Source organism: Oenanthe melanoleuca, chromosome 11 (assembly GCF_029582105.1).
Source record: "Oenanthe melanoleuca isolate GR-GAL-2019-014 chromosome 11, OMel1.0, whole genome shotgun sequence".
Lineage (NCBI taxonomy): Eukaryota > Metazoa > Chordata > Aves > Passeriformes > Muscicapidae > Oenanthe > Oenanthe melanoleuca.
In genome coordinates this window covers 6,448,466-6,464,473 of record NC_079345.1, presented here as the reverse complement: position 1 = coordinate 6,464,473, position 16,008 = coordinate 6,448,466, and the positions used below count along the sequence as shown (strand labels likewise).

The 16,008-nt window shown below is 44.6% G+C and overlaps 2 protein-coding genes across 2 annotated transcripts in view; one reads left to right on the top strand and one right to left on the bottom strand.

Moving 5' to 3' along the window:
* The window catches only part of RSPRY1 (ring finger and SPRY domain containing 1), a 34,146-nt gene extending 33,081 nt beyond the window's left edge, over positions 1–1,065 (bottom strand). The window contains exon 1 of the mRNA XM_056500814.1: positions 956–1,065. The gene's annotated coding sequence lies outside the window, so the exon portion shown is untranslated. The remainder of the gene's footprint in view (positions 1–955) is intronic.
* A 285-nt stretch (positions 1,066–1,350) lies between these two features.
* PSME3IP1 (proteasome activator subunit 3 interacting protein 1) lies at positions 1,351–14,613 on the top strand. Its single transcript, XM_056500592.1, has 7 exons — positions 1,351–1,430; positions 4,443–4,588; positions 4,777–4,875; positions 6,684–6,806; positions 10,632–10,764; positions 12,701–12,765; positions 13,875–14,613. Exons 2-7 carry the CDS (start codon positions 4,459–4,461, stop codon positions 14,090–14,092), a joined length of 768 nt encoding a protein of 255 aa, XP_056356567.1. The 5' UTR covers positions 1,351–1,430; positions 4,443–4,458; the 3' UTR covers positions 14,093–14,613.
* The last annotated feature ends 1,395 nt before the right edge of the window (positions 14,614–16,008 follow it).

The following is a 16,008-nucleotide window of genomic DNA, read 5'->3' as shown; positions in this document are numbered from 1 at the left end:
AGAACCGAGGTGTTACCGCACCTGTAGCAAAGGTGCTGCTGCCTAATCTACCGCCCAAGAACTTAAAAAAAAAAAAAAAAAAAAAAAATCCAGGTAAACGAGTGTATTTGGTGGCCCGCTGCAAACCTTCACATCTCCTCTGCAAAGACAGAAAACTTGCTGTGGAGAAACATTTTCACACTGACAGCAATAAAGTTTTGAGGATTCTGACTGCTCGCATTCGTGTAACAACATTCAAGGGCTCAGCAACACTGTCGCCGCCGGAGCAGCACGTCGGGGCTGCGGTTCCACGATCCGATGTCACTTTGCCCCTCGCACACGGAACCCGCCGTAGCCAAGCCCTTGTTTTGCAAGTCATACGAGCCCCGGCAGCTCCCCCCAAACCGGCAGGCGCCGTTAGAAGTTCCAACCCCTCCCGGCCCCGAGCAGCGCCGGGCTCGGGGCTCGCCAAACCCTCCGTTCATTCACCTTTCGCCGCTTTCTTCAGCGAGCTCCCAGCTCCACACGCCAGCCCAGCTGTGCCCAGCTCCGGGGCCTCCGGGAGAGCCCAGCGAGCCCGGGGGCTGCACCGTGGCCACTCGCCTCTTCGCCCTGCTTGCCCTCCCCAGGGGAGGAGGGACCGGTAACCCCGGTGAGCAGCCGGGGGGTCCCTACAATCCTGGGGGACACCTGCATCAAGCACCAGAGCCCAGGGGACCCTGGGCCGCTGCCTGGGGGCTGCGCTGGCCCGGCCCCCGCCCCAAGCGGGACCTGCGCCGGCGGCCCCCGGGGCAGCGGAGGACGGGGTGGGCTGAGAACGGTGCATTCACTCATTAACGCACGGCCAGCAACCGGGCCACCAGCGGGGCCACCAGAGCCCAGCACGGCGCTGTCCCTTCCCCTCAGCCCGATGCGCGCCCCGCTCCACTCCAGCCCCGCAGCAGCCGCCAGCCAGGCCGCGCCCGCCCTGCCTTACCTCAGCTCCGCGCAGCCCCGCCGGGAGCGCAGCGGGGCCGCCGCGGACCCCGCGCCCTCCGCCCCTGCCCAGCCCCGGCCCGGCGCTGCCGCCGCTCCTTTGTGCCGAAAGATGGAGGCGACTCACGGCGCGGCCCCGCCCCGGCCCAGGCCCCGCCCCGCCCGCGGCCGCGCCCCCCGCCGTCTCCCGGGCGACCCGCCCCGCCCTCGGCCCCGCCCCCGACGACGGAGCTTCGCCCAATCGCGGCTCGGAGCAGCCGTGACGTTCTCCCTCCAGCCAATCACCGTCCGCTCCGCGCGCCGCTCTGCCCGCCGTAAGAGCGGCGGGGATTGGCTGCCGTGTGGGCGGAGCCACCGGAGGAAGGGCTCGCTCGGTTGGCTGCGGCGGGCGGAAGGGGCGGGGCGGCCGGCGGAGAGGAGCGGGGTCAATGGCGACGCTGCGGGCCCGGCGGTGCCGCTCGCTGTGAGGGGCCGCGGTACGTGCCGGGGGCGGGCCCGGGGCGGTGGGGCCGGAGGAAGCGCCCGGGGGCGGGGATAGCGGCCGCGGCCGGGCCGCCGGGCCCTTGGGGTGCGGGGGTGGAGAGGGCCAGGCCTGGGCCCCGCGCGGGCGGCGGGCCGGGGGCCGCTCCCGGGATGAGGGGCTGGAGGGAAGCGGGGGAGAGGAGGCGGCTGTGAGGGCTCGGAGCAGATGGAGGCCGGCACACCCAGGAGGGTTCCCCGCCCCGAGCTCCGGGCACACCGCAGGAAGCGCGGCCGGGGGCGGTTCGGGTGCTGGGGAGCGATTCATCCCCTCCGTCTGCGGGCGGCTCCAGGCTCGGCACGCAGAGCCTGATGTGATGTGGGTCGGGGTGCGTGCCCGACTGGGTTCAGTGGTGGGTTGGTGAAATGAGTAGTGAAGTAGTTTTTGTTATTAATGAGGGCTGAATGTCTTGGGAGGTGCACTCGGGTTCCCGAGACACCGTCGCTGTTCTACATCTGCTCCAGCCTAAGAGATGTCACGGGTCATGAAGTTTAGGAGGTTTTTTGATCCTGGGGGTGTTACCATCTGGTATTATAAAAACCTGCAACAACTGTGAAAAACTTTTGTCATTTGCAGTGACAGCATAGCCCTAGAATACAGTCACCAGATGCAAACATAGATAAATAGGGAGTAGTTGCCAAGTGCATGTTTTTTGTCAGTTCTGGCTTGTGTTTGTTTGCTTCAGATGGTAGAGGACAAAGAATACAGCAAGATTAGCAAACTTTGTAAGTGCACGTGAACTTTAATGTGATTCTACTTGATGGGGCTTTTTCCCCCCTCATCCATTTTCCCCAGGAAGGGATTGTCAGTATCAGTCACCAGTTTTGAGGATGATGTTGAAAACACCATTGCTGCATCTCAGGCCATCGTTAAACCTTAATCCACTTTATGTGTCTTAAAATATATTGTCTGACTGACACAAGTGGTTTACTGCTTTAGCCTCCAGAGAATACTGTGTTCTTGCAGAAACCCTCTCAGTTTGCTTTTATTTGCATTGTATTGGAACCTTTTGTTTCCCCTCTAAATATATAGGTTGAGATGACACAAATGGAGGAACAAATTATATTGTTTATGCAGTACTTGGATAGGAAAGCTGGCATTGTGATCAGGATATGTATGCAGCAGTGGGATTCAATTTTCATTTTCTCTGTAGGTTTCCAGCTTGAGCCACCTTCAGAAATCACACTCAAAGAGCAAGTGTTCCACGCTTTCTGCAAAATGGACTTGTCTTAGGGTGAATTTCATTGTTAGATATTAAAAAAGATAGAAAAGTTTAAAAAAAAGAAAATCTACAGCCCTGGATCGGTCCTTCCTGTCCCCATCTCTTAAGAGAATTCTTTTGTCTTAACTTCTTTTACTAATGCTAACCTTAAGAATGCATCCTGCTGTAACAAATATTTGTCCAGTGCTCTAACCTGGATTTCTCCTGAGGCCTCAATTTTTTCATTTTTGTTACAAGCAATATCCCAAAAAAGTCAGTAAGGATTTCAGGACTTCTTGCAGGACTGATTCCTTGTGATATAAAGGAACGATGATAAACAAGTTTCTTCCCTTATTTGAGTTACTGCATCCCTTCCTCCTTGGAAAATTAACTGTTCTGGGATCTCTTCTGTGCTGAAATGCAGACAGAGTGAGATCCCAAATGAATAGGACTGGGCAGAGCTGTGGGCAGTTATCTGCAGTCCTTGACTTGCTGCAGTTATACCAGGGAGATCATAAAGTAGGAAAAAGTTATGTTTGCATGTCTTTAAATGAGCGGCTCTGTGTGTTGTTTTTGTTTTTTTTGGGGAGGCGGGGGTTTTTTTGTTTGTTTTTTGTTTTGTTATTTTGTTTGTGCAGTACTTCTGTGTACAGTTTTGATGTACAGACTTGAAACAAAAACAGGCATTAGGATTTCATTGTGTAGCATGGAGCTGACAGAATAATTCTGAAAGGAGACACCTAGGACTTACAGAAGCAGTTTGTTTCATCCTGCACTTACAGGTGTCAAGAAACTGAGTTTCCTTGTTAGCTCGACTACTTGGAGCATCTCCACCCTGCACCTGGTACTGAAATCTTGAAGCAGAGTGGCTGCACTCTGTGGGAAGGGGCTGTGCTCTCTCCAGGGAAGGTGCTGCTCATTTTCTAACCCCAGCTCTGCTTCAGCCACAGGGAATTCCCTCTCACTCATCTGTTGACCTCCCAGCAAAGTCCCCTCAGTTTTTATACCAGGCACAGTGTTCTGTGGTCATGATTCTCTGGAATATACCTTTGGCCAGTTCAGGACAGCCAGGACTGGCTCCCTTACAGCTCCTTGTGTAGCTCCTTGCTGTCAGAACCTAAGATACTGAGGAGTCTTTGACTTGTGCTAAAACTGCAGGAGTGTTACCAATGTTATTGTCACACCAAACCCAAACCACAGAGCTGCACCACTTACTAAGAAATTTAGCTCTGTCCCAGCCAAAACCAGAACAGTTGCTAGTTTCTGAAATCTCACTGTTAATCACTTCTAATCACACATTCAACAACTGAAAACAGGCAAGCTTTCTCACATTTTTGTAGGTTGGGAAAAAAGAACTTGGGATTTGATGTTTTGCCATCACTTTATCTCTCTTCAGAATTTACGTGGAGGAACAGAAATAAAAGGATGACAGTGTAGTGAGGGTATTTAATTTTTTAAAAAATACTTATTTAAGCTAAGTAAATCCATTAAAACATGACTTTCAGAAAAACAGCCTGAGGCAGACAACTAGCAGAAAAGACATAATTATGTAAAAAGAGTAAAAAAGGAGTAATAGAAGATGCTTATTAGTCGTAGCAGTTATGCAGTGAGTTTGTGTCTCAGTCAGTGCTTACTATGCAGTGTTCTTTAGAGAACTGAAGTTACTGTAAGTGGAGCAGCAGATCTGTTTTTTGGATATTTAATAATGTTTCATTCACTGAAAAGCATAATCAGACTCCTGATGTTTTTTGCCTGTTGTGTTTTTAGGGGACACTATTCCACAATGGATGGGGCAGATGGAACTGCTGACCTCGTGATTAACAAGAGGTTTGTGTCTGAAGCAGAGCTAGAGGAGCGGCGAAAGAGAAGACAGGAGGAATGGGAAAAGGTCCGAAAACCTGAGGACCCAAAAGGTATGGTCTAAATATTAGTAATTACAGGAAAAAATCTGACAATTTTTCACTTTTGTGCAAAATAGAAGTACAAAGTAATGGCTTTTTATATTCTATAATTTAAAAGGTTTTTACTTGAAGGAACTGAGAGCTGTTGGCGGTTTAGTGTTTCTGACATATGGTCTCCCTTCCTGATTTGTTCCTTTCAGAATGCCCAGAGGAGGCGTATGACCCACGATCCTTGTATGAAAGGCTCCAGGAACAGAGAGAAAAGAAGCAGCAGGAGTTTGAGGAGCAATTTAAATTCAGTAAGCACCAGCAGCAAACTGCATGTGTTGTATGCAACAGCTGTGCACAACTTCTGAGTAGAGGACATATCAGTGTGTCTTGTCTCCCTCTCTGAGAGGGAAACAAAGGCTTTAGGAGAGTATTATTGAAATCCTGGATTTTTAAAGGAACACCTTCTGGACACTGAGGCAGCACTGCACACATGCAAAACTCAAAATGTGTTTGCAGTTATGAAGCTGTGTGCCTGTAAAGTGTTGAATACTGAGCTTATATTGCATATTAAAAAACCCAAACAAAACAAAAAAAACCCAACTCGATAGCAATCATGAAAAAGTGGAAATATATTGTGGTTTTGTGACTTATGAACTCATGCTTTAATACATGCTTGAATCAATTAAAGAAGTCCTGTTAGAACAGCTATTGCATTTCCAAGCCATAATTATTGGACTAAAAGTGATTTGAGAGTTAAGATTATGATTTGGAAGAAGTAAATCTACACGTTTTGATTCTTCAAAAGTGGATGTTTGACTCTTCTAATGAAATGGGAACCTAATTTCTATTGATGTTTGAATTTCTGGTTTTATAGAAAAACCGTTTGAAAATACAGATACAGATAGCAGCATTCATACATTAAAGTCTCCAGCTGGACCTACAGGATTTTTCCACCTAGAGAGTTTTCAGTAAACTTCAGTAAACTTTTGATCCCACTCATTTTTGGTAACATGATTAAGCAATTCTTGCCCAAGGAGCCACCCAAAAATTGACTGTGGAAGGGCTTCTAATAACTATCTAAATGAATAGTTTTTCTTGCCAGTTATATTCGATCTACAACACCTTTGCTTTGGTAATCCAAGTACGGGATTGGAAAGTAGCCCTGAGAAGTAAACCCACTTTTGCTTTTAAGGCAACCACAGCAGAATATCAGATGCCAGCTAACCTGGAGAACAAAGCCTGCTGCAGAGTGCCTGAGAGGGAACCTCAATAAAACCTCAGCTCAATGGCTGCTCCTCTTACCTCGCAAATGAGGCAGGCAGAAAATGAAATTATTTCATGTCACTTGCTTCAAAAAATGTCCCACATTTCTCTACTTATGCTCTCTAAAGGGGCCCTCAGCAGTCCTAGTGAGTGCTACAAGTTACTGTTTAAAGATTTATGAATGAACTCTGCATGAGTTGGAAGAAGGAGGGATTGGCTTTTATAAAGTAACCGCAAATAATAATTGATTTCCAGAGCTTTTCTGTCTGACACAAGCTTGCCAATTATCAGTGTAAATTTCCTAGTTTGCCCTTAAAGTGATTAGGGCTTGCCTATGTGGGTGAAGATTAAAAATATGGTTGACTTCATGTAAAAGCTTAAAATCCTCCCATGGAATTAAACTTTACTGAAGACTAAAGGTGATGTTTGGGTAAGATATCTGATGATGACTACAAACAGCAAGATTTGGAGTCTCTGAAACATACTATTGTCATTCTAATGAAATAATTTGCTCAAGAGGCACTGAACATTTGCAGAACAGGAAATAAAAGACCTTCCTGCTGCACTAGCATGTACTTTCATTAAAGTAGGGTAGCATGTTTAGAAAGAATTTGGTTTTGGAAATTAGGAATTGGAATTTGGAAATTAGGAGTTGTGTTGATTCTATTTAAAAATTTTTGAACAGGTGTTAAAAACTAATTAGGTTGGAATCGTTTGTTCTAAGAAAATGTACTTCCTCTTGAGGGAAGAAGTAATGAGGTATTTTTAGTTATTGGTTGGTTTAAAAACATTTGAAGGAGACAGGCTTAGACTTGGTGTTTGAAACCAACAAATTTCTTCTTTCTTTATTCAGAAAATATGGTAAGAGGCTTAGATGAAGATGAGACGCATTTCCTTGACGAGGTTTCTCGGCAGCAAGAGCTACTAGAAAAGCAGCGAAGGGAAGAAGAGCTGAAAGAGCTAAATGAATACAGAATATCCTTTGAGCTAAAGTGGCTGGTGGTTATCTAAAGGAGGGTAAGAGTGGGCTGTAGTTTGTTCTGTCAGTTGACATTGTTTTTATAAAACTGTTTTTTACAGAAGGTGTTCAATGATAAACTCGAGTTCAAAGTTTAATGGTTTCATTGTGGCTTTGATAGACCACTGCAATGTTTGATATTCCCCCCTCGACTCACATTACTTTGATACTTTTCTTTCCTTCTCCCCTCTTCATTGTTTTGGGGTTTGGTTGTAGTTTGGTTTGTTTCTGTTATTAAGGTCATTAAATACCATCACTAAACAGAGAAAGAGAACATAACAAAAAGCCAATCTATTATTTCCAATCTTTTGCTTTTCTCTTCTTATGGAAAATTACATGTTTTTTTTTAAACTGCCTGATAGCTGTTTGAAATAAGATGTGGATTTCTTTCTCTGGTACGCTTTTTGGAGTATTAGACACTTTCTCCCTTGCTGATACCTGCAGGATGAGAAAGTAAATACATCTGTGCAGATGTGCTGACTTTCTTCTGGCAAGTCAGTGCCCATGGAGTCTCGGGTCCTTTGTGTAATACTCACTTGCAGGCAGGACTAAGAGCAGGACAGTTTGGCTTTGCTGCCAAATTAAATGCCTGATTTTCTTGTGGATATGCTAGAAAATATAGGATGCTTTTCCTCTCTAATTAGTGCCAGTCAAGGGAGGTTGGAGTGATTTGAGAATTGCTTTTTTGAGGTTTACTGGACCTATGCAGAATCTGATGGTTTCCTTGTCTTCGTTGCTTTTGAGTCGTGGATGAACAAAACACAAGTTCTCAGGGAAGCTTCAGTATAAATAAAAGAGCTTGTAGACACAAGGAGATGACCAAGACCAGTCAGCAAATAAAATTGAATAGTGCTGATACTAGAAAGATTAGTCTTGTGTTGTGTTAGTCAATGATTTACAATTTGGAGCATGTCCTATGAAGAGCATCTCAATTAGCTCAGAAATGCGTTTATGAAAAAGCAGTCCTGATGCATTTTTTAGCTTCAGAAGTAGGCTGCAGTTAGCTGATGGATTTGGAGTATTTTCTTGATTTGCTGTATCTAATCTTGGGATATTGATGGGATATATTTAGTTTAGTGGTGGTTGCTGGCGGGGCTGGCTGAGCCAGGGCTGTGCAGTGTGACTGTGCTGCGGGAGCAGCTGACAGCTCTCGTTATGTCACGTACATCTGGGGTGAACCATACCAGCCCTGAGGGAGTCTTAAGTTGCCTTGAATTAGCCACACAGCACACAGATCCCTGAACAGCCTGATCAAGTTGTACAAGCCATCTTACCTCAGTCTTTGCACTCTTAGTAATATTGGTGGCTCTGAAGTCTTGCTGTAAAAATTAAACTGCAGAAATTATTGCTGATGGGGTGGAGGAAAGGAGAGTATTTTATAGTCACCTCATGAAAAAATCAAAAGTGTTGCCCATTTAATTTCCTTTTTATAATCCTTTTTATTTAACCATAATGTTTCAAGTAACCTCAGAGCAAAATTACTTGTGTTTGAAATTTTTGGTGGTATTCTGAAATGAAAAAATGTTTTTTGCTTCTGCAGGTTTTTACTAAAGGCTTGTCACTACAGTGACAAAAAACACTGTTCTGCATCTATAGCTGCTGTTTAAGTGCTCTTCCAAATTAATAAGAGGAGTGTCAACACAATGGATTTCATTATTTACTGTTTTTCCTGGTATAGCATCTAATTGAAGCTACCCAGGGGCATTAATTTAGTGATAAAAACTGCATCAATATTTAGCTACAGAGATTTTTTTTTCTTGATTTTTCAGGTTGAATAATCACGAAATTATACATCTTCAGGATAAATATGCCTTGGAATATTTTAATGTACACTTGAGCATAAGAAATTCATATGCATGGATGAATAGGAATTTTTCTTTCTCCTGCATGAACAACTAGGTTTGTTTGTTCCTTACCCTATCCAGACCCCCCTGTTTGGATAAAGATTTACAAATATTTTTTATGCCATTTCCAAGAAATGTTTGAGAACTAGAGCATCTTGTCTTCACTGTTATCTAAGTGTAGGAGCAGTCCCCCTCCCAAGAAGCTGGCTTTACTGAAGGACAGCTTGTTTAGTGCAGTTGATATTTAAGATTGAGAGGTTTGTTTTTAATGTTGTCTTCCTGAGAGGGAACACGTCTTGGCTGGGTATAGCATTACATTTGCTAATGACAGCAGGATGTATAAAATACCTACTAAAAATGTGCTGTGCCTTTCTAGTTGAGGAGTTTTAGGAGAATGCCATCCTGGATGGAAGCTGAAAGCCTGTAATTTGGTATCTTTTAGAAGAAAAGCCTTTGAATTCCTCAGCCGGGCTTAGAGTATAACAAAGTAAAGGACCTAAATGTGGTACTTGAACACTGCAGTGTGTGGAAGAATTGTGTGGAAACATCAAATCGTGTTCAGCACAAGGAGCTTTCAGATGGCTTCAGACAGCCACAGGATGGCACTCCTGTGCCATCTCACAGATAGAAAAAATTGAACAGTGATTTGGGCTGAGAAGACTTTTGGTTGAAGTAAGTCTGGGTTATTGCTGTATCCTTAGGAAAATCAAATAATAAATGGCATCCACACATTCCTGTTGGTAAAGTGATTGGAGACTAAGTGTCACTTCAAAGTCTAAGAGTTTTTGGTTTTCAGATGTTCAGTGGGGAAAAAAAGCTGTGGCTTCAAATATATGGGCCATCAACGTGAAATTCACTGTCCAATATATGTCTGCAGTGACTGGGGCACTTGTAAAACTCCAACTTGTGGAATTGTAGTCAGAGGAGAAACTGTTAGAACACTAGATTTGAGTTTATAAACTTGCTTTTAAACTAGGTTAATTTGCCTTTGCCTGTGCAGGTAAAATTTTTGCTGAATTTTGTGTGACCCTCATCTACAAACAGGGTCTTTGACAGATTTCTCTTCGTCACACAAGGAGACATGTTCAGTTTGTGCAGAGTGTGCCCTAACAAACAGACCCAGCTCCTTCTTATCCCATCTGTGAACCTGCTTAAGCTTCTCCACTTCACTATAGTTTTCAGCTGCATTCCACCTTGCTAACACTGTTTTTATCTACTTAGCTTTTCTGAGCAGTTGCAGTCTATTTTGGGTGAATCTTGGACCACAATTCCACTTAGTCAGTGTCTCCTTTCTCTTGGGATTGATGCTCAGACCAGCAGTAGAAGCCTTGTGGTCCTTACAGAGAGATGAGATGAAAAGGTAGAGTGCTAAAGACCAAACCCAAAAAATGGAGCTGTTCTGTCTTCTAGGTTGAAATCTGCTGGGCTCAGCAAAAAGGGTTTGAGGAGTGCATGTATTGCTACTTAGCTTTTCTGGTAAGGATTAGAGTGTGGAGCAGCAAATTTGAATTACAAATGTTGATCCCCATAGAAGGGAAAGTACTGCATTGCCTGTTTGGTTTGTCTGTTTGGTCCAGCCTCACATTTTTGCTTTTCTAAAGGCCTTTAGGAAAAGGCAGGATGGTGGATATGTTCATGGGTGCTGGATGTTTTGTGTTACACCTTTCTGGCTTCAGAGCAGCAGCTGCCAGGCTGCTACCTGGACATCTTCACAGGGAGAGCTGGTCCTGATACCTGAGGGAGCTCCAACTGCAGAGGGCCAAATATCTTCTCTTTTGGCTGAGGCTACCAGCTCCATTTCATTACAAATAAGTTTATTTTGATAGAATATGTGAATGAACTTCAGTCGCTGCTGTCAGCAGAGCTGGCTAAATATATCAGGGAGGAAATGTCTGTTCTCCCCCTTCCTTCCCAGTTGATCCTTAACCCTTAATTCACAGCACTCTCGCTAAAGTGGGAGTCAGTATGGACCCAAAGAAGGAAACTGAGAAGAAATTGCCCATGAAGTCAGTGGAAAACAAGAACAAATTTTCTCAGGCAAAGCTGTTGGCAGGAGCTGTGAAACACAGAAGGTTAGTTTCACACCTCTATAAATTCATAAGGAACGGAACCCAGTTAGCAGTGTAAAGGGAGGCAGGCCAAAACTGCCTCCAGAGAGTGAGGTGTAAACCTTAGCCCTAAAGAAAAAAGGGGGAAGGTATAAGAAAAGACCAGTCTTGTTGCTATAGGCTCTCACAAACTGTGGGGAAAAACATGAAGCAAATCAAATAGATAAGTGTGTGTAAAGCAAGTGGGTAGGATCTTCATTTTAGAGTGCCAGGCTTGGGCAATCCTGCTTGGGGTTCAAAGGAATCTATTTTATATCTCTGTTTGTAGATACCAGTGTCACCTCATGAATGCAATTTCATTCAGGTTGCCTAATTTATCTGTCAATTTTACCTGTGTTTAAAATGGATTGTTTTAATTACTGCTGGGGACAGCAGGAGGGAGACAAGGTTACAAGAGAGGAGCTTTGTGCACCAGTTTGGTCCTGAGGATATCAGAGAAACTTCCCAGTGATTTGCTGATACATCAACACCCTTTCCATCCCAGGGAGGTGCCAGCTGCGTTTGTGATGTATTTGCTGCTTTGATCTTGGCCTGCAAACACAGCTGCTGGTGTGCTACAGGTTATGGAGAAACCAGGCATGTGGGACCAGACATTTTTTCCCCACAAATAAATCATGTAATACTTAAGATGATTACTGACATGGAATTATCTCAGAGAATGTGAGATTATTTTAGAAGCTTATCTTGTAGGGTGATGTTTAGTTCCCAGCACAGCAGTTAATTGCATGTCTGAAAACTGAAGTAAGCATTTCCACCATGTAATGTCTGTGGGGTTGGGTAATAGTTTGGGTTTTGGGAAGGCAGAAAAGAAAAACCCTGAGCTGATAACAAGCAGGCAATAATGTTGCTTTTGTCTTGTAACTAATAGTACTTACCCCAGTAGGATGTAGAAAAGGAGCTGGCATGTGCTTAATGGTACTTCTGAAGTCTGCAGATGGCATCTTTTTAAAGAGAGCATCTTAACTGACATGTCAGTGCCATTGCAGACTTGCTTTGCAGTCTTCTATTTTTGCCATCTTATCTTGTATTGCAAAGTGGCCCAAAGCAAGTGTAGTGTGAGCTCAACATCTGCTCCCTGAGCTTTGTAATTTCCTGTAAAGGATGGATTACTATTAAAAGCTCTCTGCACAGAATAACCTTTCATCTGTACTGCATGTTCTGATAGGGACCAAAAAGAGTTAATGCATAATAATGTTCATGCTTCATCAGTTCATCACTGCTGAATCTGGGAAGCATTTGTTTATGTGGATGCCTTAGAATTGGGAACATGCAGGAGTGGGGTTGGAAATCTGAGCAGTGACGGGAGAACTATAGGAGCTCTGAAGAGCCAGAAGTCCAAGTTGTGCTCCTTTCTCCCAATGCCACTTTGGACCCAGAAAGGACTTTTCTGGACTCTGCAGCTCTGTGAATTGCTGTAAGACTGTCTGGGCTTACTGGGTGCAAGATTTCCAGATGTTTTAGGATTTCCAGATGCTTGAAGGAGAGGAAGGAAGCCCTGCAAGGGAAAAGCCATGGATTATTGGCACCAGCAAGCATGGTAATCATCCACATGTGCAAGGCTGTGGTCATGTGGGTGTCTGAAGCTCAGGTAGTCATTCCCTGTCTCCTGTGGGGCACATCCTGCTGAATAGGCAGCTCTAGGTTGCTTTGCAAGGGGTTTGACCTGAACTCTAAGAGGTGTGTTCCTTTCCCAGGTTAACAACTCGTAGTGTAGGTGTTGAAGCTTCCTTGGATGCTACATGTTCCTCAAGGAGCCTCAGCTAATGGCAGTTGGAAGTGGTGATGGTCATCAGGGTACCCTGCTGGCATTTGCTGTAGCATTTGAGGCAAAGATGTAACAATGATTTCACAGTAATTAATTGCTTATGAAGAACAAGACACTTTCTCATTTTTTCCACAGTTCAGATAGTGGTAACAGTGTGAAGAGGTTGAAACTAGACACTGACCACGACGAAAAGAATCAAGGTATGTCCCAATTTCTGCATGTGGGAAGGTGTGTGTCTGTCACTGTTGGGGTTAAATCTTGTAGAGGCTTTGCTTTTCTGTTCCTTCACTGGGCAAGACAGCATGGACTTTGGTTGGCATATTCTCTTTTAAAGAGTAGAAATGGTAATTGTGGGTGCTGACAGCCTTCATGGAGAATAGAGCTGCAGGGAACATCTGCAGGTTATCAGGATGTCCCCTGCCTAAGCCAGTTGTGACAGATGTTTGGCTAAGGAGCTCTTAAGTCTCCCCAAATAGAGACTAATAGAGACTCTTCATTCAAGAGAAGGAATCTGAAAGAGTTTAACCTGATAACTAATGGAATTGTCCTTAGGTGCATTTCAAGCCTAATGCTTGTTCTGTGGGCAGGAAACATGGAGAACAGATCATTCCCTTCCTTTTCACAGCAGCACTGCATGGTATTTCTATACATCCACTTCAGCTTTATGCTCTGAAGTGATTCAGTCCATCCTGAAATCAATTTGTTTCAGAAAATTGTGGAGAACTAGAAGAAGAATTAAGTTGTGTTCCAGCTTTAGCTGTCAGGGCTGCAATTGACTTGCTGTCAAGATACTCTGACACAAATCGGGTGAGCTGCAGTTGTGTAACGACAACCCAAGGCGCTTCCTGAATCTCCTTCTGTTCAGTAACTTTCAGAACAGCAGAAATAATTAATTAGCCATGGAAGATGGGTGATGTTGACTAGCAGAATGATGGAATAAAACTTTTTCTCAACTATGCTGTTACATTGCAAAAAAATACTCAATTACTCAAAGCAGAGACATTTATTCTTATTTAATGGGTTTGGTACTTGACAAGCATCAACTGACAACTTTAGAATAAAAAATCTGTAATGCCAGTGTAGAGCTGGGCTTAAACTAGTGCTGAAAAGAAAAAAATCCCCTGAGGTAGCAAGTCCTCCCTGTCAGAATAGCTTTATTACAGCATAAAGCTGCCTTATGCTTTAATTAAATCCTGAAATCATCCACTGCTTATGTGGGAAAATCAGGTGAGTGACACGTGGCGGTTCCTGGGCTGATAGAAAGCCCTTTGCTGCATTCCAGTTTTTGATAGAGGTTTCTCTCTTCCAGAAAAACCCTCCTGTGTTCCCTTGGGGAGCAGCTCAGTGGGAGGCTCCACAGTGCACTGTCCCTCAGCAGCTGTGTGCATTGGGATCCTGCCTGGCCTGGGCGCCTACTCGGGGAGCAGCGACTCGGAGTCCAGCTCAGACAGCGAAGGCACGATCAATTCCACTGGCAAGATTGTCTCCTCTGTCTTTCGTGGCAACAGTTTCTTTGATGGTCCATAACAAAATCCCTCCGTGAGTAATGTAGTGCAGAATATCTTCCAAAGCCCTGATGGATGCTTGTTGCATCCTTCTGCCCCAAATATAATCTTTCTAGCTAACTTCTCAACTTTAATACACTCAGATACTCCTAAAGTAACTCATTATTCCCCCCCCCTCCCCCAACTTTCCATTTCTGGGGTGCACACTGAGCTGGAAGAAAAGCTGCCATCCTAAAGCAGAAGGCACTCCTAACCATGTCACAAAGGTCTGAGGGTATGGAGGAGAGAGCTTTATCTTTTACAATTCTTATGGAAAGAATTATGTTGATTTAAGAAGTTTATACAAGACTTATAGGCAAAAAATAATCACTTGAAGCAGTGAAGTCTTGTAGAAGCAGCCATGTGTTCTGTTTTAAAATGTCATTTTTATTCTGTATTTGAAAAATGGGGGCAGAACCAAATTTGAGCAGATGGTGAAGTGTAGATTGCCATGACACTGTAAAGAAGTTTTAGTGTTACATGATTAAAGACGTTCTGAATGCATTTTTTTATCTCTGCCTGTGCCATTCATAATTGTTCTCATTCCATTAATCAATTTCTGCTCTACCCAACCAGCCCTTCCCTCAAACCACCATCCACAAGAGGTGTAGGTCAGTTTCTCACAAAAGCAGAGGTGCTGATGGAAAACTTGGTCTGAGTGAGTTCACAGGAACTGCAGTTGGCTTTTCTGCTCACAGGCTGTTGCTCCAGCACTGCTTGACAAGTAATGCAGGGCATGAATCTAGAGCAGGTGGGACTCCCCTGTTCAGCCAAACTCTTTTGTACAGAGGCTGGAGAATTCCAGAAGTACGGCTGAGGGCTCATCCTTTTAATCTCAGTGTGCTGATGGGAGTTTGGAGGGTTGGAACAGCTCAGCTGGGCTGCTCAGGGGTGGAAGTGTCTTTTTGCAGTCCTGCTCTATGTACTGCCCTTGCAGCTGGTCAGTGTGTGCCAAAGGGCAGTTACCTGGAGGTTACACTGAGGGACTTAGGAGGGAGCAGCTGGGCTAAAAGAGAAAACAAGGCCTGTAGTGGATTCATGCCTTAGCTTGAGTGTTGAATTTTCCTAAGGAAATGGGGAGAGCTGTGCTCACAATGAAGCTATCCTTAGCCAAATACTTTCTGTGTTTGCACAGATCTGTTCTACAGTCAGATCCTTACAAACACACTGCAATTCCTCCCCTGTTCTGGGCTGCCTGGCACCTCCTGTGTTTGCTCCAGAGCTGCTTCTGCCTCCTCTCTAGCTACTGTAATTATGGCACTTTCAGGTGGAAGATAAGTAGTAGCCTCCCTAATGCTTTGCTTTTGATGACTTTCATCTTACTGAGCTATGGAATGAAATGGAAGTGGTGCACAAAAAAAAAAAAAGCATGTTATTTAATTAAAGTTGCTTGGGCAAGAGCCTCAAGGAGTTGGTATGAGAACTGCTGGTGTTCTTCCCTGGCATTAAACTAGATCAGTAATCTGACTGTAGAGTCAGAGAAGCCTGGCCCACCTGTCAGCATGCTGGGGCCATTTTCCTGAGTGGTATCTTGCACAGCTGCAGTCAAAATGCCTGATTTTGACAGAAATTTATAGTCAATTGTGGCAAATGCAGTGGTGGGCTGCAGGTGAGATGGTGTGTATATTATGTGTATTATGGTGTGTGTATTATGTGTGTTTATGGGGCTATGCAAGGCCAGGAGGAGACATAATCCAGGAAAAGCAGATGTGCCTTTCTCCTGTTCCTAGAAGAATTGAATAAGACACTTGGGGAAATGCCTTTGAGTCTGAGTCAGTTCTGCTGTTCTCAAGACCTGGCCCCTGTAAACAAACTGCAGAGCTATCCCAGCTCCTCACTCCATCCCTTGGTCCCATTTACCTTGGTACATCAGAAGCCATCTGACATTAAAATACTCCA